This window comes from Phyllostomus discolor, chromosome 10, assembly GCF_004126475.2.
Source record: "Phyllostomus discolor isolate MPI-MPIP mPhyDis1 chromosome 10, mPhyDis1.pri.v3, whole genome shotgun sequence".
Lineage (NCBI taxonomy): Eukaryota > Metazoa > Chordata > Mammalia > Chiroptera > Phyllostomidae > Phyllostomus > Phyllostomus discolor.
Window position 1 is genome coordinate 25,826,642 of NC_040912.2, and position 26,305 is coordinate 25,852,946.

At 35.2% G+C, this 26,305-nt stretch overlaps 1 protein-coding gene across 5 annotated transcripts in view; it reads right to left on the bottom strand.

The window, feature by feature from the left end:
• Nucleotides 1-26,305, bottom strand: part of GLCCI1 (glucocorticoid induced 1) — a 96,699-nt gene that overhangs the window by 60,725 nt on the left and 9,669 nt on the right. For all 5 annotated transcript variants that reach the window (XM_036010312.1, XM_036010313.1, XM_028526215.2 and 2 more), the window contains exon 2: nucleotides 2,156-2,307. In XM_036010312.1, the coding sequence (XP_035866205.1) occupies nucleotides 2,156-2,307 (152 nt within the window). The remainder of the gene's footprint in view (nucleotides 1-2,155; nucleotides 2,308-26,305) is intronic.

Below are 26,305 nucleotides of genomic sequence, written 5' to 3' on the forward strand. Positions count from 1 at the left end.
TAGAAAGATACGGGTTTAGGCTCAGAAGGTGGGTGAGCTCAGCCCATGTAGACACATTCTGGCATGTAACTCTAAGGAACATGGAAATTCTTAGCTCAAACCAGAATTTCAAGATCCATATGAAAATTTACTTGTCAAATTAGAAGGAAAAATATATTTCATATAATAGTTTGTTAGTTTAACTTACACAGTATGGGTCTTCATTTATATTTGCTCCAGACCCTCCAAATGTTACAAATGGGCCTGTCTATATTTACTACTAATAACCTCACATGTATATTGCCATATACACTTTCAAATAGTATGTTTAGTCGTATAACATTGTAAGTTCAGTTACATTACTCCTATCACATAAAGAAACGGACATGTTTAAACCTACTCAGAGCCCTTCTATTCTATCTCCATATCACTCTTTTTTTAAAATTAATTAATTTATTTTTAGAGAGAGGGGAAGGGAGGGAGAAAGAGATGGAGAGAAACATCAATGTGTGGTTGCCTCTCATGGGGCTCCCACTGAGGACCTGGCCCGCAACCCAGCATGTGCCCTGACTGGGAATCTAACCAACGACCCTTTGATTCACAGCCCGTGCTCAATCCACTGAGCTACACAAGCCAGGGCTCTTCTTAATCCCAAATATATGCGTTTCCTCCTCTGCCACATCATACTATCCAAGACAAGGTGCCCCTAATCCTTAAATCCAGCCCTTATTCTCCATGACCTCTCTTTAGAAGCTTGTAAGTCTAGAGTATTTCTGTTCTCTTAGCTTTTGCTCTTTCCCTGGCTCTTCTTTCTCAGAGCTTTTGTGAAGGACAAATGAGATAATGTTTCTGGATAGTGTCAGCATGAAGCATATGCAATAAAAGGTAGGATTTTTTTTTGTCTAAAAAGAATAACTACCATTTTTAAGTGCAGTGGCAGTTACTCTACTAAGCAACACACACACACACACACACACACGCACGCACGCACGTCACTCCATTTATCCTAGCAGCAGCAAAAAACTGGAGCTCAGATTGGTTGACAAATTAACCTATTTTAGAAACCTGGTTCCAAAACTTTCTAGTTTTATGATCCTGTGTAAGTCACTGAACCTCCCTGAGTTTCTGCTTCCCTGTCTGTGCAGTCTTACAATGTCCTTGTGAGACTTAAGTGAAACACAGGATGTAAAACACACAGCACATGGCACACAGTCAGTATATGTTGACTCCCTCCTCTTCCTATTGCTTCCAGGTGCATACATTAGTTTTCTCCTTTCCCCTTGTGTGCACTTCTAAAAACTGAGTCTCCGGTCCTCTGACCTTCTTTGTTTACACTCTACACCTACACTTGTGAACGCAGCTCCTCTAGAGAGATGGTTTTGAATTATCTGTGTCCATTTTTAAGTGTCCAGGCCCACAACTCTAAATTTTGCTAGTTATTTCTACTTCAGAATCCCACTGCCTGCCATTTCAAACTGATCTTTTTGCTCACAAAACTAAGAATAAAAAGCGAAAGACTGGGGGTGGCATAAAATATTACAAAGGCAGAATTGGTAGGACAGATGATAAAGAAGCTAATTTCATGGTTTCAAGCTTGTCTTAGAAAATTAGAAAAATTGAGAAGATTCTCATACATCACGTCCAAAATTTTCCCCCTTTTTCTCTTCCCTCATTCTTCAGACATGAAACTCTAATCCTTCTATTTTCCTAACCTACAAAGCATAATGTTCTCATTCCTTTGAATTCTCTCACATTTAAATGCATCCTTTTTAACTGGGAAAAAAACACCCAAAACACCTCTGACATAAACTTCCTTAGTCACATGTTAGTACTTTGTAAATTATTCCCAAGACTGTGCAAACTTTTCTTAAGAAATTACTTAAAATTTTTAATATAATTACTTGTCATTATATTAATTTCTCTTGAGAAGCAATTAAGCTGTAAGTCTAAAAAAACTTTGTAATACAGACTGATACAGTTTTATTAATTAGTAAATAATTTAAAAACTTAGAAAAACCAGATGACAAAAAACAAAGTACATTAAAAGAAACAGCTTTCTTCTTTGGTTGAATATATTATATTTCAAATTTAGGAATATTTGATTAAACTACATTTTCTTTACTGTGAGCAAAACAGAATAACTGCAGGGTAGTCAAACTGTTGATTGCTAGTTTACCTGAGTAGCTTTATCTTTCATGCATGAAGGGTAATGAACATGAGGGTCCCGTGGCCACTGTCCTGTGAGATAAGGTCCTGTTATCGTATCCAAAGAAGAAGTTCGCCTTATTGTACTAGAGGTTCGAACTTGCTGCGATTTTGGCCTGTCCACTATAAAAAGTGAAAAAGAAATTAGATTAGTCACTAACAAATAAATAAAATCTAAAATTATTTAAACCTCATAGTTTGTAGAATGTCATCTTATCAATTTTCCCTACAGCATATATGTTTATCCCAAGAGCCCCCCTATATGATCTGATGGAATTTACAGACCCCCTCCAAAGAAAAGTAAATTCACATATTAAATCTGACATGCACTTCCAGGACTGCCACGGACCCTCTGAAGCCCATCTATTTTAGAGGCCTGCTCTACAATCTGCATACCATCTCCACTGCCATTACTCAGTAAGACTAACACGTCTCACCTGGACTGCCAATTTCCTAGCTGCTATCTCTGCGTCAATTTCAACGGAATCTTAGAGTGCCACCTCCTTCCACTGGTAAAAAATTTTCCATCATTATTCATTTTTTTCACTTAAAGCCCATATTCTTCACAATTTGGCTCTCACATACTCAATGTTTGATGTCTTGCTACTCCTACATACACCCATGCTAATTACTAAGGGCCACACAAACTAACTTCAGTTTTCAAAACACTCCCTTCTCTGCCTCTACACACGCTGTTATTTCCTGAGCTAGAACTCTCTCCTTCTCTGTTAACTTGACAAACTCTTATTTAAGATACATTCTCCCCACGAAAGCATAAGATTAGTCCTTACAAACTGAAAAGGAGTTTATGCGCAATACTTACTTAATGAATTTATTTACAGCTACATAAATATAACATATGTAATGACACCATACTTTAAATTCAACTTCCTCATTGATAGAAGAATTTGAAGCCCAGAGGGATAAAACTGAATGACCCAATGAAACAGAACTGCTAACAGGTGAGAGAGGTAAAAAGGATTCAAGATCTCCAGACATTCTACACAGTTCAATCAAAACACTATGACAATCTACTTCTCTCCATATGGGTACCATAAGTATCTTTGTTGAAAATTAAAATGATCATACTGAACTACAGATTTTTTATCTATATATCGCGAATAATTTAATGTGCGTTCTATAATAAAATCCAGTGGATTACAAAATCCAAGGCTCACAGTCTTTACTCAGAGTTATATCTCACATCAGACAAATGCCTTGCACATTACAGAGGCTCAGGAAACATTTGTTACAGAATGCTGTCTTTTAACTGTCTTCCTAAAACCAGAATGGTTTTTACAATCAGAAAACAAAAGAAAATATAGTATATGCTAATGTTACTATATTTTATATATTTTACAACTGCAGTTTTGACTTCTTTGATATAACAAAAGATCTGAAAATTTCTAAACTTCCTCCCTGTCTTCACTGCTTAGCTCTAATTTGATTTCACCAAATCAGAGAACCAAGGACAGCCTATTTCTGCTCTTTGGAATTATCTTCAATTTTCTTTGTGACCAAAAACGTGGTAAATTTTGTATATATTTCATGAATCATGGAGAAGACATATTTTGTTTTCAGAATATACAGTTCTTTGTCATGTACATAAACTAAAATAAAAATATAGAATATAGGAATAATGTAATTATCAGCTTGATCTGTCACAGACTTAGAGGAGTAGTCCACAGTTTCTGAACTACTATTGAGATCTAACAATTTCCTTTATTTCTTACAATTTTTATAATTTATATTTTATAATATAATGTAATTTGGTTCATATTAATATACACTGTCAATGTTTTGCCATTTTAATCTGTTCCATTTATTACTTTTTACTTTTAAACTCTGTCAAATTAAACATTATGATGCCCTTAGGCTTTCTTTCTATTACAATTTGCCTGGTATGCCTATTCTTTCATTTTTGATTTCTTTGAATCATTTTGTTTACATGTGTCTCTTGTATACAGCATATAATTAGGCTTTTTGAAAAAACCTTTGTAGTAAGACTTTTCGTAAAAGGTAAGTTTATCTCACTTATGTTTATGGATATAACAATTCTGATTGGATGCATCATGTAATTTTTTTTCCTGTGTTGTAATGCTTCCTTGCTACTTGTTTTCTGTTTTACTGTTTTTTTCTTCTTTCTTCTTACCTCCTCCCCCCATAAGTAATTTGGAAAATATGTAGACTGTTTTCAGTTCTACTACTAGAAGTTATTTCTATTAATTCTTCTAAAAACCTTTTTTGGATATAAAAGCAATACATACAAATTTTTAGCAGCTTTGGGAAACAAAAAATTAATGTGTTGCTCAAAACATGATTTATAACAATTTGTTTTAAAAATTTAAAAGCTACTGTACATGCCCTCCACCAGGAAGAAACAAAAGACAAAACAGATGATCCTCGCAAAAGAGCCAACATTTATAGTAGTTCGCCACTAAACTTAAAAAGGCCTACATAAAGATCGGCAATAACCAGAAAATAAAAAGCTATTATATGTGGCAAACTTCAGCCTAAAAAATTGCTCCCAACTATTTAAAAAGCTGTATGTAGTGTACTTATAGCTATTAAAGCTCCTTCTAGCTTGGTAAATAAACAGGGAGCATTTTTGATGTTTTATAATGAGTTAATTATAAAAAAGGTACAGTCAGAAACAAAGGATACACTAACTGACATAAAGAGCAATTTTAAAAGGGGAACAACAGTAGAGAACATGAAGCTGAGGATCAAATCAGTGATTTGGAACATAGGAAGCAAAAAACAAGCAATCAAAACAGCGATAAGGAAAAAGAATCCAAAAAATGAGGACAGTGTAAGAAGCCTCTAGGACAACTTTAAGAGTACCAATCTTGCACCTCTGCAGGGGTGCAAGAAGGAGAAGAGCAAGAAATTGGAAACTTATTTGAAAAAAAAAAATGAAACAAAACTTCCCTAACTTGGTGAAGGAAACAGACATGTAAGTCCAGGAAGCACAATCTCAAACAAGATGGATCCAAAGAGGCCCACTCCAAGACACATCATAATTAAAATGCCAAAGGTTAAATACAAAGAGAGAATCCTAAAAGTAGTAACAGAAAAGCAGTTACCTACAAGCAAATCCCCATAAGACAGTCAGCTGATTTCTCAAAAGTAACTTTGCAGGCTAGAAGGAATTGGCAAGAAATACTCAAAGTTAGGAAAAGCAAGGGCCTACAACAAGATTGCTCTACACAGCAAAGCTATCATTTAGAATTGAAGGACAGATAAAGAGTTTCCCAAACAAGTAAAAGCTAACGGAGTACATTATCACCAAACCACTATTATATGAAATTTTAAAGGGTCTTCTTTAAGAAGAAGACCAAAAATATGAACAATAAAATGACAATACATACCAACAATTTAATCTAAAAACAAGATAAACAAAAAAACAGAACAGAATCATAGACACAGAGAATGTTTTGATGGTTGCCAGATGGAGGGGGGTCAGGGGAATGGGTAAAAAAGGTGAAGGATTAGTAAAAATAAATTGGTAGTTACAGAGAAGCCAGGGAGTTATAAAGTAATGCATAGGGAATAGAGTAGCCAAAGAACATACAAGCAGGACCGATGGACATGGACGACAGTGTGGGGTCTGCCTGAGGGAAACTATGTTAGTTGACTCTGAATCTGAGTATCAGTGGAAATAACTGCATGTGTAGAGAGAGGCATAAAGGGGGCTGAGTGGAGGGGGACAAAGGGGAAAAATGTGGGACAACTGTATTAGCATAAACAATAAAATGTTTAAAAAGACCTTATAAAGGAGCCCCTTGATCTGCACAAAATATTCTAATCTATGTTTACAAAATTTTATTATATTTTAAATCACTAAACCTCTGCTTATCACTTTCTAAAAATCACATGTTCTCCACTTATTGTCCACTCTCTATGGTTAGCTACGTTAGGACTATGGTCTTCACATTATTTTGCTTAAGTAATCCCACAGTGAATATGTAAGCATGCAGGAACATGTGTAGTTATTTATTCATAAATGGGATATGTACTATAATACTAATATGATATATATTACAAAACAGACAAAACAGAAATGCATATGTATGAAAAAAACATAAGATACACATGTATGAAAAAATTAGAAAATCAGTCATGATATTTTCTTCCTATATCTCAATGGGCCTTACTCACTTCAATGTGAAGACCCTTGGGTAAGGGATATGAAATTGGGCTAAATTTAATCTATAAATTGTCCAGTTAGCTTGGTCTAATTCTATGATATAACCCCATGCTTATCTGTGTTAAGGATGTGTAGACAAGCACCGCACATACCAATGAAGGAAGGAAGGAAGGACGGTTGGTTTATCTTAAAAAGAAAAATTAAGTTAGGACAACACAGTGTCCGTATCTTTGTGTCAAATTCATTCAAGCAGACATCATTAAAATAAATTAAAGTGTAACAGTCAAAATACTTGAAAGGTTATATTTCAATCATATGCTTGAAAAGAAAGATTCTCACCATTCCACATAACAGGAAAATTTCAAAAAATATGTCAAATTTATTTGAAAATTTCAAATACACTATTTGAAAGGTAAAAATTCAGAGTAAGTTTAAAAACTGGTAAGGAAGGTTCTCTTCCAAGATATGATTAGCTCTAATAACCACACTTATCAAATATCACTAGGGCCTTAGATTTATCAAAAGATTTATCATAAACAGTGCAATTCTATGCCAATAAGATGACTTGTTCCTATTATACAAATAATCATGGCAATGAGTTGGTTTTTAACTGCTTCATCAACATCTAATCTTTGAAATCACTCAAGTTTTTATTTATTTAATTTGTTGTATTATCACCTACCAACTCAGATTTTACAATTTAGTGCAATAAAAAATTAACTGGTTTTACATTATTTGTATCTTCGACACAGTACATTTTTTATTTCATAATTACAATTGTGATCAGAATATGTATTTAGTTTTTAATTAAGTGATGACAGTATTTCTCTACTAATTAGTACACGGTGACCTCAATTCGAGTAGATAAAACAAGAGCACATCTTATCAACTAGAAACATACATTAGTATGTATAGTCAATCTTTGAATTAATTTATAAGAGCTAAAGTAAATATTTAATTATATATGTAAAGTATCAAAGAAAATCAATAAAATACACACTTATTTTAATTACTTAAGCTAAGCAGGCATCAGGAAAATAGTACCTTCATAAGTGGAGAAACCGGTAAACATTATTGCTAAATAAAACTTGCTGAATGTCTACTATATGCAAAGCACTGTTCCATGAACAAAGGGGAATTACAAAATAAGGTTTAGACTCCTCTCAGGAGATTACATTCTGGTTGGGGGAAATATATGTATAATTAAACTACAATATAAAACATATGTATGACACATACACACCAGTGAAGGATAGGAAGAGAAACAAGACAAAAATAAATTCAGCAGCAGACAGCAAGAACGCTGCTCTCTACACCAAGGGAGGCTTTTAAGAAGGAGTAAGAGGCCTGCCATGCCACTTAGCATTCCTGAACATCTCTTACTTAACTATTTGAGAGTAAACTACAGACTAACTCAGTTCGGCAGTGGAAAATGACAGTTAAATAAAGTCACATCTATTTCCAGCACTGTCATCGTTGTTAGGACCAGAAAATGACTGTTCATAGCAGCAGTGTGCGAAAAGGTTTCTTCATTACACTCATCTACAGGTTGAGCTTCCCTCCCCCTCCCCTCCCTGAATAGCAAGCCACATGGCAGTAGCAGTTGGTGGGCCTGCGGCTCCTCTGGGGCACCTACTCAGGACTATACAAAACGATTCTTGCTCTCTAACAGCCAATTAAAATTCAACTTGTTTAAAAACAAGAAACTGTATTAGCTAACTCTGAATATCAAAACAGATCTTGTTCTAAACAGGCAATGAATGCTTAATATCTAACTGCAAGAATAATGTAATATAATGTAATATTAATTTGTTCCCAACAGCCATTTTTCTTTAGAGGCAATCATTGAAGATGGCTAGTTAGTGAGCTTGGTGATCTGTCTTTAAGAAGCTAATTTGTAGTGGAAAATTAACAAAGTTAAATAAAATTCTGCAATTTAAAGTAATAGTTACTGAATGCTGAAAAATTTAAGAACTTTAGCTACAGAATAATATGAAATAAGCCACCACACCTTCCAAACCAATCATATCACCTGGTAAAGAGGATGCAGTAGTTTTGACTGCCATAATGTATCCATACAGAATGTAAACCAACACAGATAATAAAATAAGTGCTCCCATTCTTTTCTTGGACTTTAACATACTCCAATCTTTTCATCCTACATTCATAAGGATGAAATAGCTAATTTAGTCTGCAAAAGCAAATAAAAACAGTCAGCTGTCTGTGTTTAGCTCTCAATTAATGATTACTAACCAAAGCTTTCCCTTAACATTGACTACATAAGCAAGGCACACCTAAACTTAAAAAAAAAAAGTTTAAATTACAACTTATTTAAACCTTTAGAAAAAAACTACTACTACTTCAACAAGTGTATAAGCACTGGAACTCCATGAAACTTGCCTATTATAGCACCAACACCAAGGACAAACTGCTTCTTACTTCGTTCAAAACCCATCATTGACTATGATCATAAAGAATCCACAAGATACAAAATTCAGTAAAATGTTTAAGATAACTAAGTACTAATATCAAATTTCCCAGTAGAATTCATATTAAATAACTAGCTTGTATATAAAAACATCACATTAACAATGCTAGCCAACAGTATCAGACAGAACACACATATGTAATATTTTGTCTTGAAATTAAGATCCTGAAGTGTGTAAAACCTTTTTATCTTTTAACAGTTAACAGAGCAAAATTTATTACCTAATTTGTTAATGTCCAAAGTGAAAACAGCCATTAAGATCTGTAATACAAACATACATACATATGGGTGGATGTGTGTGTGTCTTATTACTTACTATTGATTTAGAAGAATCTTAACAAAAAAATGTTAAATCCCTGGCCAGGTTGGTTGGGGCATTGTCCCGTACACCAAAAGGTTGCAGATTTGATCCCTGGTCAGGCTCAAACAGGAGGCAGCTGATCCATGTTTCTCTTTCACATCGATGTTTCTCTCTCTCTTTTTCTCTTTCTCTCTCTAATTAATAAACATAGCCTTGGGTGGGGATTAAAAATATTTTTAAAAAAGAATGTTAAAAATTGGCGATGCTTTTTAGCCACTACAACATCAACATCTGGTCATGTCTGAGAAGTAATAGAAACAGTTTTCTAAGATTTCACCAAGAAATGAGATTTTGAGAGATCCTAGAACAAAAAGGCACAAGGCCCTCAGGCAACTCCTAGCTGGACTAAGCCACAGATCAAGGATGGGATCCTGAGATGTGGTTTTCTGTATAAGGATTACTATGCACCTTGTTAAAAATGCAAGTTAATGAGCCACATTCCCCGAGATCCTAATTAAACAGTTATAGGGTGGAGCCAGGTAGCAACATATTTTTCAGCCATACTAGGCTGATTTAGATGCATCACCAGGGTTGGGAACCACTGCGATCTAAAAGCAATGTGTCTCGAAGTGTGAGATGGTTTTTTAAAAATGCTCATTTCTGGGCCCCAATTTCTCATCAACGACGTGATTCTCTGGTAGTGGGGACCAAGAAAACAAAATTTTTAAGAAGCATCTCAGGTGACTCTAATGCTACTACTAAAAGCTTAGGAACCGATGTCTGAAGGATTAGAACTAGATCCTTTAGAATTGTAGGTGCTCAAAAATAAAATCCTTTTGGACAATAACCTACTCCATGTAGAGGCACTGAAAATTTTAACTATAATCCTGCTGCAAAATAGTCAACCAGGTCTTTGAAATCTACAACTAGCAGCTAACCTTCTAGAATATAATCAATTTAAACATCTGGTCATCTCCTTTAAAAGTTCATGTTCTAAACTCAATGCCAGCCAGGGCAATAAGAAACTTCAAACCTAAATACAGAGCACTCTAAGCGGAATGCTTAGGAACACTAGAAAAATGAGACAAAGACAAAGCTGAAAATAGCTGCTTTTGGAAAGAGACTCTCCCACCCAAATAGGGCATTTTGCATGCAAATAAAAGTTAACTACAATAAAATTTACTTCCTGAAAAATATGAGCCTGAAAAAATATATTAAGTGGGTTCCTTTATAAAATGAAAGTGTCAGAGCAAAATTAAATCAAATATATGAGCAAAATAAAACTTAGATTTTAATAATTAATTTGGTTAAAAATTGAAACCCAAGTCTGAAAATGTTATAGCTAATTTATTAAACAATCTTATCTTTAATACAAAAACCAATGGTTATTCATGATGTCTAACTTAACTCATTCACATTATAGTTTCAATCATCACCATTGAAAATAAATTCATTGAGCAGAGACTGAACACAAGGCAGAAAGTTGCTTTTCTTCCATTTACAGTATCCTGAAATGGTACAGCAGTTCCTAATCTAGTAGACATCAAGAAGAGCCATAAATAAATAACAGGAAATTTTCCTGCTATTGGTTCACTGAGGTTAAGGATAAATTTGCTCAAGTTCCCTTTTCAAGCTGTAGTATCACTGAGGAAGAGTCTCCTCCACCAAACTTTAGTCAGGTTTCTCTAAACTCTTCTTAACCAGGCCCTAGCTTTGGAGTGTCTGTGTTCACCTCTGCATTGTCCAATTTTAGCAAGAATCTTACTAAGTCAGTTTAACTGGAACTCCCCACCCTTGGTATCTAATCACCCTTGACATCTGATCAGGCTCTTCATCCTCCATCACCCCCAGGTGATGTCTGATCACCTGGCCTGCCTTCAGCAACAATCCTGTTAGGTCTGTTTAGCCAGAATCCTCCCTTACCGCAATCTGTCTTTCCTCTCAGTGATTTTCCATCCACTGACCCCCGCCTCTCCACCCCACCCCCACACACATACTCTGCTCCTTGGCTATAATTTCCCACCCTTCCATGTTATATTCAGAGTTGTGATTGTCTCCCTAAAGAAAGTCTGCCTTACCATTCTTTAACAAGTGTCATGAATAATTTTTGTTTTAACATCGTTACCAAAATAAATTTTTAAAAATTTTAAGAACTGTACAAATAAGAATTTAAAAATATAAAAAGGAGACTGGTATACCTCTTAGCCAGTCTAACGTACATTAACATTGATCACCTAGTAGAATTATTACCAGGTTCAGCTTTCCAAAATTAGCATAGTCTAGGCACTTCACCAATGGCCTTTATAGGTCTTTCTTCCTTGACATGTAAGAAGATGAAAATTGGCCAAAATATATGTGCCGCATAAAATGAAATAATCAAAATCAAATGAACTTCAGATAAGAAACAGGAAGGACACTACATATGAATATGCTATCTAAAATAGAACTAAAGGGCAAAAACTAAAGCCATCTCAATGTGAGTAGATTCTGAAACACTAATCAACCAGACCTGGAATCCTGCCACGGGAGCAATCTAGAAAACATGCAGAAATGACCATATGGCTGCCCCACAGAAATCTGGAAAGGAACCAATCAAGAAGCTGACAAGAGAAACAAACATGCTTTTGACCAAATGAGGCCTGACGCAGCCTGTAACTTGAGGTCTGTTAGGAAAAACAGTTAAAAAATGCAGTCAGGCAGGCATTTAGGAATGATTCTTTAGGTTACAGCTCACTCTAACCTGTGTCAAATGGCACATAAGTTGAAATGGGCCACTTGGAGGAAGGCCGCCGGCCTATTTTCAAAGAACACCCCGAAGAGTATATTCTGGATCAAGGTTGTAAAGCAAACTTCACTAACATGGCACACTGTAAGAGTACACAACAAATTATGGAGCTCTGACGTTTGAAATCTACATCTACAAAAATTACATATATGGCAGATAAGATGCTAAAGATTATTAAGTTCATTTTTTTCTCCTTGCAAATGGTAGTCCTTTAAGGAACCCTGGCAAAGCTATAATTAGTAGATGGTTCCACAAGCTTTACGCATTTCCGATGAATTCAAGTAATAGAGATTTCAAACATCTAAAATCCATTAGGACTAAAGGGCTCAATGTTCAAGAAATAATCACAAAGTATTAGCAACTATAAAGTAACCAAAACAAGAGGATCAAAGATAAAAAGCAACATTGTAAGTGAAAGGAAAGTAAATATTCCTTTAATCAGAACACTGAGTATATCTCAAAATTTTGTTTCACAGTACTTAACTTCTAGTTAAAAAATATTGGTAAAGCTTGGAAATTTTTTTTACCCAGATGAGACTGATTCATTATTATATCCCAAATTAAAAAGAAAAACAAACAAAAAGACTACGATAAAGGCTACAGAATTGGCAGTATCTTGACCACAGTATGACAGTCTAATATTCGATTAATATTAATATTACTAATAAAAGTCCTTGATTTTCAAAGTAGGGAATAATTTTCCTGAACTTGTGATTATAAAAGGCATTTTCCCCAAAGTTTACCTTTTAATGAGAAAAAAGGAAGAAAGTTAAACATAGAAAAAAATTCATTCTTCTAGTAAAGGTAACTACTAAAAATTTCAGCTGCTTTTATTTGGGATATACAATATATCCACATAGACAGAAACTCTCTCTCTCTCTCTCTCTCTCTCTCTCTCTCTCTCTCTCTCTCACACACACACACACACACACACACACACCACTCTATATTTATCCCCAGTAACAGTTTCACTTCATAATACTAACCTGTTTGTTAGTTTTCATTTTAGCATCATGGCAAGTTTCCATTAAGTATAGCAATAAGTATCTCAATATTCAAGAGAGTTCCTTATGTAAAAGTTTTGTCAAAATATTCTAAAAGTGAGAAAGATGATAGCAGAAAAGATTTTAAATCTCTTCGTAACAACAGAGAAATGAGGATAGCCAAACTAAAGATTCAGTATCACACAGCAATGTCACAAAGTAGCCCCACAAAAACTTCAAATGTAAGCAAACAGAGAAAAACCATAAAAAATTAGTGAGATTGTTCTTAATTTCAATGTCTCTAGTTATATTTTGCAGGCTTGTTTGTTTTGTTGATTAGGTTCCACTGAAAGGTGAGATCATATGGTATTTGTCCCTCACTGCCTGGCTTATTTCACTTAGTAAATGCAGGCAACTGTACTTGAACAACAATAAAGTAATTTTAAAAAATTAGTGAGAGGCAGCAGAGGGAAAGCCCTTGGGCTTCTGATGGTCCTATGAATAAAAGACCACCAATTATTAATGGGTGAATGTAAAGCGTGATTCTGAGAAGAGTAGACAAAATTGGGAAGGGTTCGACAGGATCCAAATTTCAAATGTGTGCAAGAGGACACCAAGTGAATAAAGTCTGACATACTGTAGCACTATGGCTAGTCCCAAATTTCACAAACAAAAATTGCTTCCACTAGAGTCCAACGTTGAAGAGAAATTACTGGGAGTTGAATCCAAATTGAACAGAACAATGACAAAAAACAAACAAACAACAAAACCCCCAAGAAAAGAGATAGTTGAGACAGAGTTGGAGAAGAAAGTCAAGGAGGCTGGGATCATATAAGAAAGAGATTTTTTTTTTTAAGTCATTTTACAGAAACAACTGAAGTGGAAGGATTGGAACTCTGAAGCTAGAAAAGGTATCCTGAATGCTCCCTCCCTCCTAAATGTACAGGAAAATTCATTTCACTTAAAAGTCAGCAACAGACAAAAATAGCAGACTAATCCCACAAAATTATATCATGAAAGGGCACAAACAATAAATGATGTCCCTATGGCTAACATATGCATGAATATGTAACATATGCATACCAGACATACCTGTCTATATAATGTGAAAACTGTAACCTCATAGTTCAAAATAAGCTAAATAAATTTTTTTATTGATAGAAGCAATGAAAAGCCTCAGAATTAGAACTCAGAAATGCTGTGTTTGAAGGCAAGGAAGATATGAAAATAGAGATGACAAAGTTGAGGAAACATATGAAATAAAAGAAAAACCTATGCCAGTAATGAAGATTAAGTTACAAGAAACACATTGGGTAATACCTTAACAGAAAGAGAAGACAGAACATAAGACAGACTTTAGAATTAAAAGACATGAAGCAAAAAGATTTCAAAATAAAATGATTAATATGTAACATAAGCAAGACAACCCAACATATGTCTAATAGGAGTCCCTGAAGACCAAAGTAATAAAAACCAAAAATACTAAGAACTATAATAAAAATATAACTGGAAATGGCATGTTCCAAGAACATACATATATCTAGGGAAAATAATCCAGAACAGCCTACATCAAACACATTTGAATAAAGCTAAAGTAACCTTCAAGTATAAGAGCCATCGATAAAAATTCTAGTTATCCGCCCTGGCTGGGGTAGCTCAGTGGAAAGAGTGCAGGCTGCAGACCAAAGGGTCACTGGTTCCATTCCCAGTCAGGGGGCCATGTAAAAGGCAACCACACACTGATATTTCTCTCCTCTTTCTCCCCCCTTCCCTTCTCTCTAAAAATAAAATAAAAAATATTTTAAAAAACTATCATATCTTAGTTCTTGCTACATAAAGTATGCAGGATATAGTTCCTATGAGTCATTCCTGAAGAATCTATCAGAGCACCTGGCTGGGTGGGTCAACTGGTTGGAGCATTATCCCATACACTGGAAGATGGTGGGTTTGATCCCTAGTCAGGGCACATACCTAAGTTGTGAGTTCGATCCCCAGTCAGGAGGGTGGAGTGGCAACCACTGACATTTCTCTCTCTCACCCCTCTTCCTCCCCCTCTAAAACAAATAAAAACATATCCTCGGGTGAGGATTAAAAAAACAGAATCTATCAGAGTGTAAGCATCATACAGCCAACAGTTTGGAGAGGAATTAATATAAAGACCGCTGGGAGGAGTGAGCCATACAGGCAGTAACTTTCAAAGAAGACAGCAGCTCAATATCTCCAAGGCAAGTCTTCATCTTGCCTTAAAAATAAATGTGCAGAGAAGAATCAGAAATTCATAGTTTTCTTTTCAGCGCATGTGAATTTAAGACTATGAATTCACAGAGTATCTGATAACTAAATATGGGTTATTAAATTCCTCCTAGAACCAGATACACATATTTATTTTCTTAAATTTTAATATCCTTCCAATATTTTGATTGTGCTGACTCAGAAAAACTGATGCTAGCCTTAGATAGGCACACTTTCTTCCCAGATAACCAAGTCAAGAAACAGCTCCTGTCTAATCTAGAGATGAAACTAACTGAAATAGGGTATCCATAATCACTGCGTCAGTAGAATGCTTGCCATCCGCTCCCACTGGAGCTGGCAATGGGGGAGCAAAGCTTCAAAGTGTCTCCTACAGAAGCCTGCAGCAGGAACCAGAAAGGGCCTGAGTGAGAAGAATGCCTTTAGTGAGAAAAGGTAGAGTTTACCATGGGAAATAAATGGTAGGGCAATGGCCTGAGGAGCTTGCAGCGGGAGTTATGTCACCACGACGAGATGGAAAGGAGCCTTGAGCGGACCTTCACCTTGCAAGGGGCCAAATTTAAAAGGGCTTCTCCTTTGAAGGGACAAAAATAACCAGGCTCTTTCCACATAATCCCATCATCTAGTGGGCACATCAATAGAGAACAAAGAGTCCTGAAATAATTTTCAAGGCCAAGAGAAAATTGATTATGACTATTAACATTCTGGAATAAAGGTCTTACCACAACTGGAGAAGGACAATCAATTTTATACTCTGTAAAAGGAGATCTTTAGAAATCTGTGTGACGACTACAGTTCCTGATTCTGAACAGGAATCTGCAAAAAAAAATTGTCAGCTTTCATATCTCTATCTGAATAAAGAATAATGACAACAGTCTCCCTGACAAATAAGAATTTCTCATGATAGCTATACTAAAAATTTATAGAATTCAAAATCTAAATATATTTTGACAACATACAATTTAAAAACAAAAGTAAGACTCAAACTTAAGTTGAAGATATATATAAACACTTTGCTTAGGTAATAATGACTAGAGATTAGCTCATGATAGCGTAATACTAGGGTTAAGTAGTTAATTCCATGGTTAAATGTAGAGGAGATTTAGGGAGAAAGGCCCAAGAAAAGTACATCTGTTTAATCTTAATAAGATATGACCGCCAGGCAAATGATAAACAGACATCTGTACTGAAACATATCTAGTACCCCTGATTTGCTTAACGCACAGAATCTAGTAAATGAAATCCGGCCTACAAACTGTATTTCCCCTCACAATGTGTCCCTAAATCCAGCAAGGGTGAACATTTTGTTGACTGGGAAATACACAACTAACTACACTTCTCTAGAATAAACCCAGAATCAAAGGCTCAAAAGAACGACGGTTTCAGAAATAAGTGAGCACAGATATTTATTCTAGCATTTACTTTCATAAATATTGACACCAAAGAACCAAATATGTAGCTGTGAAGCAGTTTATCCAAAATTGAATGCTTCATTAAAGTCGGAAATGGCCAAAAGCTGCAGGAAACATCCCAAAGGAAAATGTCCTACATAAATGACACCTTTGTGGAGGCCATGGAGTAAAACAGAACGTGGCAAAAGCCAGCTCTGTGTTTGTGTACACAGAACACCTTCCACACCTCAACAATTCTACAAATATTGTGCAAAAGAGGCTGCCAGATAGCTGCCAGGAAAACATTCTTGAGGACTAAAAGCAACTTAACAAAAACTAAAATTACCAGTGTCATGAGTAAATGTAAGGGAAAAGTGTCATAAAATATTTTAGGAGAGCATCACACCTTATTCTTCTCGAACAGCCACAGAACTGGCCATTATGATCTTAGTCAAAAACCATGTATTGATATTATTGATTGAACTGTACTGCAGTCAAGATGTTGCTGCCCAGAAACTACAAATGGACTAAAGTCATGAAGTTCCAGAGTTTCCTGTTATTGCATCTAAGTTTTTTCTTTATATGATAAAAGTGAACAAATATCAGACTGTAGTTTGGGATACAGCCTGACTCAGCTGTATTTTGGATATAGTTTAGAATAGCTGGGGCATTTGGAATAAGAAACTGAATACCTCCAGATGTACTGGAAAGATTTAATGTAGGAGGAAAACAAAACTATGCTAAGTATACAAAAAGACAGGTAAACTGGATTTCCGTCTTCACCTCTAATTAGGATTTTTTGCACCCTTTTTACATGGGTTGAGATGAAACAAACATTGAACAATATATGTTCAAAGATTATAAATAAAGCAGTCAACTTTTCCCCAAAGATAATAAATCACTCACTTTTCTCTTTCCAACTACAGCAGTACCCCCTTATCCATGGGGGGTAATTTTCAAGTCTCCAAGTGGATGACTGAAACTACACATAGTACCAAATCCTACATATACAATGTTTTTTCCTATACATACATACCCACGATAAACTTTAATTTATAAATTAGGCACAGTAAGAGAGAAATAGCTAATAAAATAGAATTATCAAAATATACTGTAAGAAAAGTTATGCAAATATCTTACTATACTATACTCACCTTTCCTCTTCTTGTGATGACATGAAGCGATAACATGCCAAACCTATTCTTAGACCTGTGTACCATCCTTACTTGCTTGGTGTCACCCACTTCAGGGTACCCCTGGCTGAAGTCTTTGTATAGGCTCAGTATTTTCTGACACAACATACGGCTGTCAATTGGAACACACTTTTTTGTTCATGTCCCCCACCCACAAATTTTAAGCCTTTTCCATCTTAACTAAGCACTTACCAGCTAAGCCATAACTTCTGCTGTTTGAGATGTGACAGCAAAACTAGTACAGAATCCTTTTTCCTTCACAATTTCATAGAAGATTCATTCTTACTGCAGATCTTAGCAACCTCAGCAATTTTTTCTTTTTAAGTCAGAACTTTCGCCATTTCGTTTAAAGAAAGCACTTTACAGCTTCTCTTTGGCACACCACAATTGCCGGCATTACTACTTTTGTGCTTTAGGGGTCATTATTAAGTAAAATAAGGGTGTCTTCAATACAAGCACTGTGATACCTAGACAGCTGAGCTGATAACCAAGACAGCTATTACGTGGCTAGCAGGTAGCACGTGTACTGAGTGGATGTCCTGGACAAATGGGTGATTCAGGTCTTGGGTGGGCAGGGTGGAACGGGACGGGGTGAGATTTCATCATGCTACTTAGAATGACATTCAATTCAAATTGTGTATTTCTGAAAATTTCCATTTAGTATTTCCAGACCACAGGTGACCAATGGAAACTGAAACCGCAGAAAGCGAAACCATGGATAAGTGGGAACTACTGTGTATTTTAACTATCCTACTTTTGCTTGAGAATGAAATAGTGAAGAAAAACCTATCATCTTCCGTAATCTTTCATTTGTACACAAAGGATTAAGAATTATCTACCAGAGGATGGGCTCATTCCTAAAATTAAGGCTTTTGTCTTTTTATTTAATTGTTTCTATAACACTCAACACAGCTACTCAAGAAACATCTGTTAAACCTCTGGACATCATTTATCTATACTTTCCTTAGTCTTTATGAAACAAATATTCAAAAACTAGAAAATACCTGGCATGTATTCTGGACCTCTTTACCAAAGGACAGTATTCTGTCTGTGAGGTCCATCTATCATCATTGTGAATAAAGTGCAAAACAGTAACAAAAATAACATAAATTCAGGTCCTACTGCAATCCTATTTTCCACATTTATATAAAAGACTATGATTTCTATGCTCAGGAATTTCATAAACAGGTAATTATGATAGGTTCATATAACATTGTACTTTTTATAGTGCATATTCAAGAAACATGTTTATATGAAATAAGAAGACCCACTTAACAAACACACTAAACTTTCTGTGCCACCAGGCGTTCTGAAAGGCCATGGAATCATTTCCACAAGCCTACTTACTCTTGCTTAAAACAGCTCTGGACTTGAAAAATGGTCTTTCAAAGTTTTTAATCAAAGAGTAGTTATATGGCACCTTTAGTTGAACTAAATTGCAAATTCTATTAAAATAAATACATTCCAGCAAGTTCACACAATCACCTTGATGAAACGTTTCTTGTGTACTGACAGAAGTGCTGACAACAATGAGCCCCACGTGCCAATGCAATGGATCCGACGAAACAAGAGTGGGATTCCCGAGATAAACTCCAGAGTGGCTCCAGTAGTAGGCAGCTGGTAGACTGCCTTTTTCAAAAACTCCTGAGGTGCAGTCAAGTTGCTAATGCTAATAGCTACAGTTTTTAAAAATTACTGCCTTATCACAATAAAAGCCCAGGACACATCTTCAGGGCTGACAGATGGCCTTCCACGGGATCATTCAGAAAACTTAGCCATCTCATCTTATAACTCCATCATCCCCGGCGGCCTGCACTGGAGACCTCTGCTAGAACCTCTGCACACAGCTGGCCAATGAGGAAAGAGAAAATCAGGAGGATCAAACTAGGGCTTTTTTATTGAACAAGGATGAAAAGTGTTGTATGTCATTTAGCCTTACCTAATTGCAAGGATAGGAAATATAGCCTAGATGTGGCATCAAGACAGAGAGAAAAAAGGGTTTGGTGAGCCCACAGAAATCTCTGCTACAGAAGGGCTTAACTTCATTTGCCGTTTGTCTAAATTACCCTTGGAGATAGTCTGAGCCAAATTTTAGAGTGAGTCTCACTGAATTATCATGAACTGTCACCACAAATAGGATAATCTAACTTAATCTAATTTAAGGTTATCTATCTTACTCTACCCTGACAAGGGATGTGTATTCCAAGTATGGAGTTATAAAAGGATAATAGCATTTTCAATAAACAAGTGAGTTCAGTTTGCAAAGACCTAAAGGTACACAAAGGAGGATGCTGAGATTGAGTCTTTTATGTCAAACTATGACTTTTGAATTTCAGAAATACTTTTTTTTCTTTTTATAAGGAAAGACTATGGTTATAGTAGTGCAATAGCTAAATTAAAGATGAGGGCTAACAGAAAGGGAAACCATTTAAGAGGTGGTAGGTCCAACAACCCAAGGAACAAGTAATAATGAAGATATGAAGGGAATGGCAAGAAGCTACGGAATTCAGAAGAGAATTCTGAAGAGATGGGATAAGACACAGTGATCACTAGGATGAGAGACACAAGGGAGGAGGAGAAGTCAACGATTATGCTGGCAGGAAATGAGAGCCTCACGTAGTGATGCTCTGGGTCTCCTGGTCTTAACCAAGGCTTTGTCTCACAGTGCCAATAAAGGCAACCATTCAACTCCACCTCTGTACCAAGTCTCTGAGTTTAAGCTTAAATCATTTGATATTCATCTTGCTAACTGTACTTCTAATCATATTATTGTACTTCTAATTTAATTATTCTTGCATATGAATAATTAAAAGACATGACCCAAATTTTGGGTTATATTGGGTAAAATTTATTAATAAATTATTGTTTTATTAACAGCACAGAAAAATAAACTAGACCGTTTTTTCAAAGTATGTTAGCTTAGGGAGCATGACATATTCTACTCTGTGAACAGAGGCTGAATTCACTTTAAATTAAAGATTTTTATATAAATGGTAACAAAACCAGCAAGAAGGTAAAGAGCATAAACAAAACATCCAAAAAACAGTTATAATAATATTTTTAAATATTTGGATATTTAAACTTGCAGAATGTAAGAATTCTGTCTATTTTAATTTGCATGCACAGGTACCATCAATAAAAATAACCACTCCAGTCAGTAGAAATGCAATAAACAACACTTTTCGATGCTTGTTTCAACTCTAAATCCAAATACCAAAATAATCTCCTGCTTAAAACACACAAAGCTAACCCCAGCAGAGAAAATTATCACACATTTGTTGAGAAAACTAAATGGTAAATAATTGGGCTGTCATTCTAAACTATGCTAGTTAATTCAGAAAAGGAGATTTTTATTTAAACTGATTAATTTGTTTGTCCAAACCTACCCAACAAACTTATTTTACCAAATAACCCTGGGGTAAACTGATCAAAGAATCCAGCCTTGAAGACATGCCTCCAGTAAAGAAATATACTTGTAATATCATAAATAGTAAACTTCCCCATAGTCACAAGGAAGATGTTCAGAATTGTATCTAGTTAGCTATCTATTGGTTTTATCTTAATGAGATAAGCAAAATCCCTAAATCCGCCACAACTCAGCATATTAAAATTATTTAAGGTGTTATAAAAGGATGAGGATGAATCTCTGCTCTGTGTGGAGAAAGGATCAGGGCCTTCTCTCTCCTACACACACATACACCCATATTGTGTAGTCCTTGGGAATAAAAAGATTACTTGGCCAATTAATTTCTCGGTCCTTAGGTAAAGATACCAATAACAGTAGAAGGTTTTGTGAAAGTTTTTCATGACAGAAGAAATACTTCCTCATGAAGCTGGTTAGATGGAAATAGTTTGCTAAGAAATTATAACTGAAGTAATAACTTCTTTTTGTAATGACAAAATATTCCAGAGAAAGCCTTGGAATATTTATTTAATTTAAAAGCATCCATTTCCACAGAGAAATGTGAAAAATAAAATCATTAGTACATAAGTTATTTCCCTTTTAGGGGTTCTTTCAAGACCAAATTTGTTAGAATCACTAAATCCAGACTAGAAAGGGAATGGAAAAGATCTAGTCATGTTCATTTGTACAACTTATGGTATTAGTTAATTCTACTAAATGTCAGTAAAACATTTTATGCAGCAACAAGAAATTACACTATTCAGTAATGTGTTTTTACAACCTCAGATAAACCTCAACCTTGTGTAACTGACTTCCTAAAAAGTTTGTGTAAATAACACTTTGGTAAATTGAATAATTTCACTTGCACATAAGTTAGACATTCTCTAAAGCAAATAACCACTCCAAAATCTGCTCTACAGTTTAAAAGTTTTACATTATAATAAAGCACAAATTAATACATAACTTACATTCTCCCTTCCTGGAGCTTTGTATAATCGTGATCTTTATGACACAGTCTAAAAACATTTAGATTTCTAATTGAAAAACCCACCACCAAGCCTTGAGCATGTTGTTTAAGTTTCTCTAAACCTAACAGCTTCGGAAGCCGATCCCACAGAGCCTCAATGGATGCAATGCACTTAGCAGAACTCTAAATGGAACTTAGAAACTCCCAATGTATCTTCAAAATGTGACTGTCCTGACACACCCCCCTTTGTCCCGCCTATTTCTACTACAAAAAGTACCCAGCTCCTTTTTCCTGTGAAGGTCTACATCAGTATTTTACCAAGCTTACACATCACTGGTGGATGACAGGTCCTAAATGAAGATAAAAGCCATCAGCTACCTAAAAACAATCAGGCATTTTAGAAAATGGGCCACATAGCTATGATCTCTTAATTTCCATCTCTGTCAGACATTTACAGGACTGCATGCCAATAATTACCTCTGTTCAGTGACTTGAACCCAACTACATTTAAAGTTAAAACAGAAATCTGTATGTAAATTCTATGAAAGGATTTGACAAATATTTACTGCAGGGCCTTCTAAGCACCACATACCATGCTGGATGTCGGAATGTTAAAAATGACAAGGTGCTACTTGGCAAGGTACACACACTCACCAATATTACCTTGAATACAGAGTTACAGAAGCATTAAGACAAGTGGGATGAAAAATCATTAACAAATTGCTGTAAGCCTCTAGAATTGCCGTCTAAACTATGAGAACAGCACAGTAAGTCTAATCAAAGATTCAGCCACAGAACTATACATTTACTTACTTTTACATTATGAGGCACTTAGTTCAAGAATGAAATCATATTTTAAATGATCAAAATAAATATTAACAATAATTTATTTCATTATTTTTTTCTATGCTTTCCTATTTCCTAAAATTCCCATATGCAATTCTAGATGGTTTATTATATGGTTATATTCAGGGGCTGTAAGTGTTCATATAGCCCCTAAATGTTTTCAGTGTTCCGTATATACAGGGTACAAAAAATTAACCCAGATAATATGATTCATCTAATAACTGTTTTACCATGAAATTAAGTGTAACACTTATTCCATTAAATAGGGATATCTGTATAAAGACATCGTTTTTTGACCACATGGCTTAATACACAAAGTAGAACAGGGCAACTGTCCTAAAGATTTATTAACACAGCTGAATAGTAATACTAAAGGTATAATGCTAGTAATTCTTTAAGGTAAAAGCTACAAATAAATAAAAATCACAAACAAGTAAATTCTGGGTATAATAAAGAAAAGTCACTGTGCATTCAAGCAAGATGTCATGTAATAGTAGATATTTAGTCAAAGCCACATCCTACTCATTCCAATGGCCACAGAGGGCACCACTATCCAGGTATTATTACTACACAACATTATTACTACATAGTACTATATTTCTACAATACTATGAGAAACTACATCCAGTAACAAAATTTAGAATTCTGAAAGGGTGTGCACCTGTGTGCACAGAGAAAGTATCAGTGAAATCATCCTAGGCCAAACTGTAAGAGAATATTACATGTAATATGTCTAGGCAGCAATATAGCTTAGACCTATATACATGATAGAAACCACAGGATGAAGCTCTCCTAAGCTTCATCTAACGAAAGGAAAACACATATAAACAGAGTATCTGCTCTTCAAAAATACCAAAAGCTCTAACTTAGGAAGGCAAACAAAGCAAAATAATAATTCATATATAAAGTCCAAAGCTAAAAAAAAATAGTGAGTCAAATTCTTAGCAAACTTTAAATGAACTGACCTTGTTGAGAAACACAAATGTGACCATACCAATTGCACCTGGAATATGTATTCTGTATGGGTTAGAGTTCCTCAGACATAGTAGGGCTTCAATAAATATTTATTTTACCAAAGAGGGGGGAAAACCCATCCGTTTTACTCACTAACATACTGCCACAACTAGTATAATACCTGAAACTAACATTTCTTTAATGAATAAACAGTTACCACTGAAATTACATGAAAGCTACACTAATCTTTGGCCATATAAAAACCAAAAAAGGAAAAGCGGGAACAAAGCAATGGACTGAACCAAGTGTTTTTAAATAATAGATCACAATGGTATGTAAAGAATAAATAGGATTTTAACATGAGTTTTGTAAAGATATCTGATAAAAAATACTACAGAATATTGCAATTTTTCCCCAAAACCTAATTTCTGAGCACAGTCCAACTCCCCAATTTTACAATACTAATGAAACCTCATTTCCCAATGTTTGCTAACCCCTATTAATAAGTAGTAGGCACTTAAATTAAATAACCTAACTTTAAGCAGGAAAAGGGCGGTTGATTCTTTTCAGGGTGATACATTAGCTTACCTCAAACAGACTTCAGAAGAAAATGACATTGTCAAAGAGCTCTCAAACATATTATGATTGTATTTTGTTTAAAGACTACCAGCTAATATATAAACAAATCTCTATTTCACTAATGATCTCTTTGTACCTTCATGGAAAGGTCACTTCATCAGTTTATATGAGACCAGTAAAGTGTTTTATGGGTAACACATGCTGTAATCCTGAGCAACTAAAGCCCTACTAGTTTTTACCATCTTCTAAGATACAACTATTACTTCACTAATTCAACTTATAACTAATGTGTTCAATTAGAAAAGTAACTAGAATTACAGAAGAAATGTTATGAGAAACTTCACTTGTCACATAGACTCTATAGAAGACTCTCAATATCTCAATAAAAATCCCATTTCTAATGTTATTTATGGAAGGACTCATGCTCCACATCAACTATTAATGAGAGTTTACAGTAAGCAAAAGTGACATTGAAAAAGGGCCAAAACACCCTGGGAGAAATTATTAAAATTGAGATAAAAATATCCTTTCTACATCATATCAGCAAACCTAGAAAACGTGAAACAGCCCAAGCAGGTATAAATCGAGAAGACAGTGAACCTTACTGCTTTGTCATACAGAAAAAGATACTATTCTGAATGCTACTAAAACATCAAAGGATGTGAAACGTAAAGAATCGATGTTAGGGTCCAATGAAGCCTTATGATGCTTTGTTATAAGTATAAAGCTTGTCACATTGAAAACACAAAAAACCTTACTCTACCTAGATTTTGAAATTTCACGGGGAAGGTAGTTTCTAAAAATAAAATCTGTATCCTGTCTTAACAAAGTGGTAGGTCCTTTAAGGACCAAGGGAAAGGCCTACTGATGACATAATAAGGTTTCCAAGTGCAATGACATTCTCACATGCATACCTGAGGCTTGAATCACTGGAAATACCTGCAGCTATTTAAAGTTCTGCAGACCTGGAGTCTAGTCCCATTTAGCTCCTTCTTTACCCACTCCACCTCCCCACGAAAGCTGTTTTTTGGCCTTCCCAGGAGTTGCCTGTATAAGCTTTGGGATAATCCACTGTGCCTGCTTTTCTGCTCCATAATTAACTGGGTTCCAAAAGTAACATTCAGCTCATCCAAAGTCAGGACTTAGAGAGTTACATGGGCCCTCTGGGCCTTCTGTGGATTCTGCCTGACCTTGGGCAAATTAACTTCTCAAGATGTCATTTCCTCATCTGTGGGTGGGGTTCTAAAAGTACTGCACTCTGGGTTCCAGTGAAGACAAGGGAATGACATAAAAGCTCAATAAATGATAACTTTATTAAAAATAATCTAGTCTATACAATGCTACAGTAATCAAAACAATGTGGTACTGGCAGGAAACACACACATAGTCCCATAGAACAGAACAGAGAGTGCAGAAATAAACCCACAACACATGTACATTCGACTAATTTTTGACAAAGGTGTCAAGAAAACTGGATACATAGATGCAAAAGAATGAAACTGGACCCTTATAAATATACACAAAATTACTGAAATGAATTAAAGAATTAAACATACAACCTGAAAAAATAAAACTCCTAGAAGAAAATATAGGGAAAAAGCTCCTTATAATGGTTTTGGTGGTGACATTTCAGATACGACACCGAAAGTACAAGCAACAAACGCAAAAATAAAACAAGCAGATTACATCAAACTAAAAAGTGCTGTGCAGCAAAGGAACAATCAGCAAAATGAAAAAGCAAGCTATGTAATGGGAGAAAATATCTGTAAACCATACACCAATAAAGGGTTAATATTTAAAAATGTAAGAACCTCATACAACTCAACAGCGA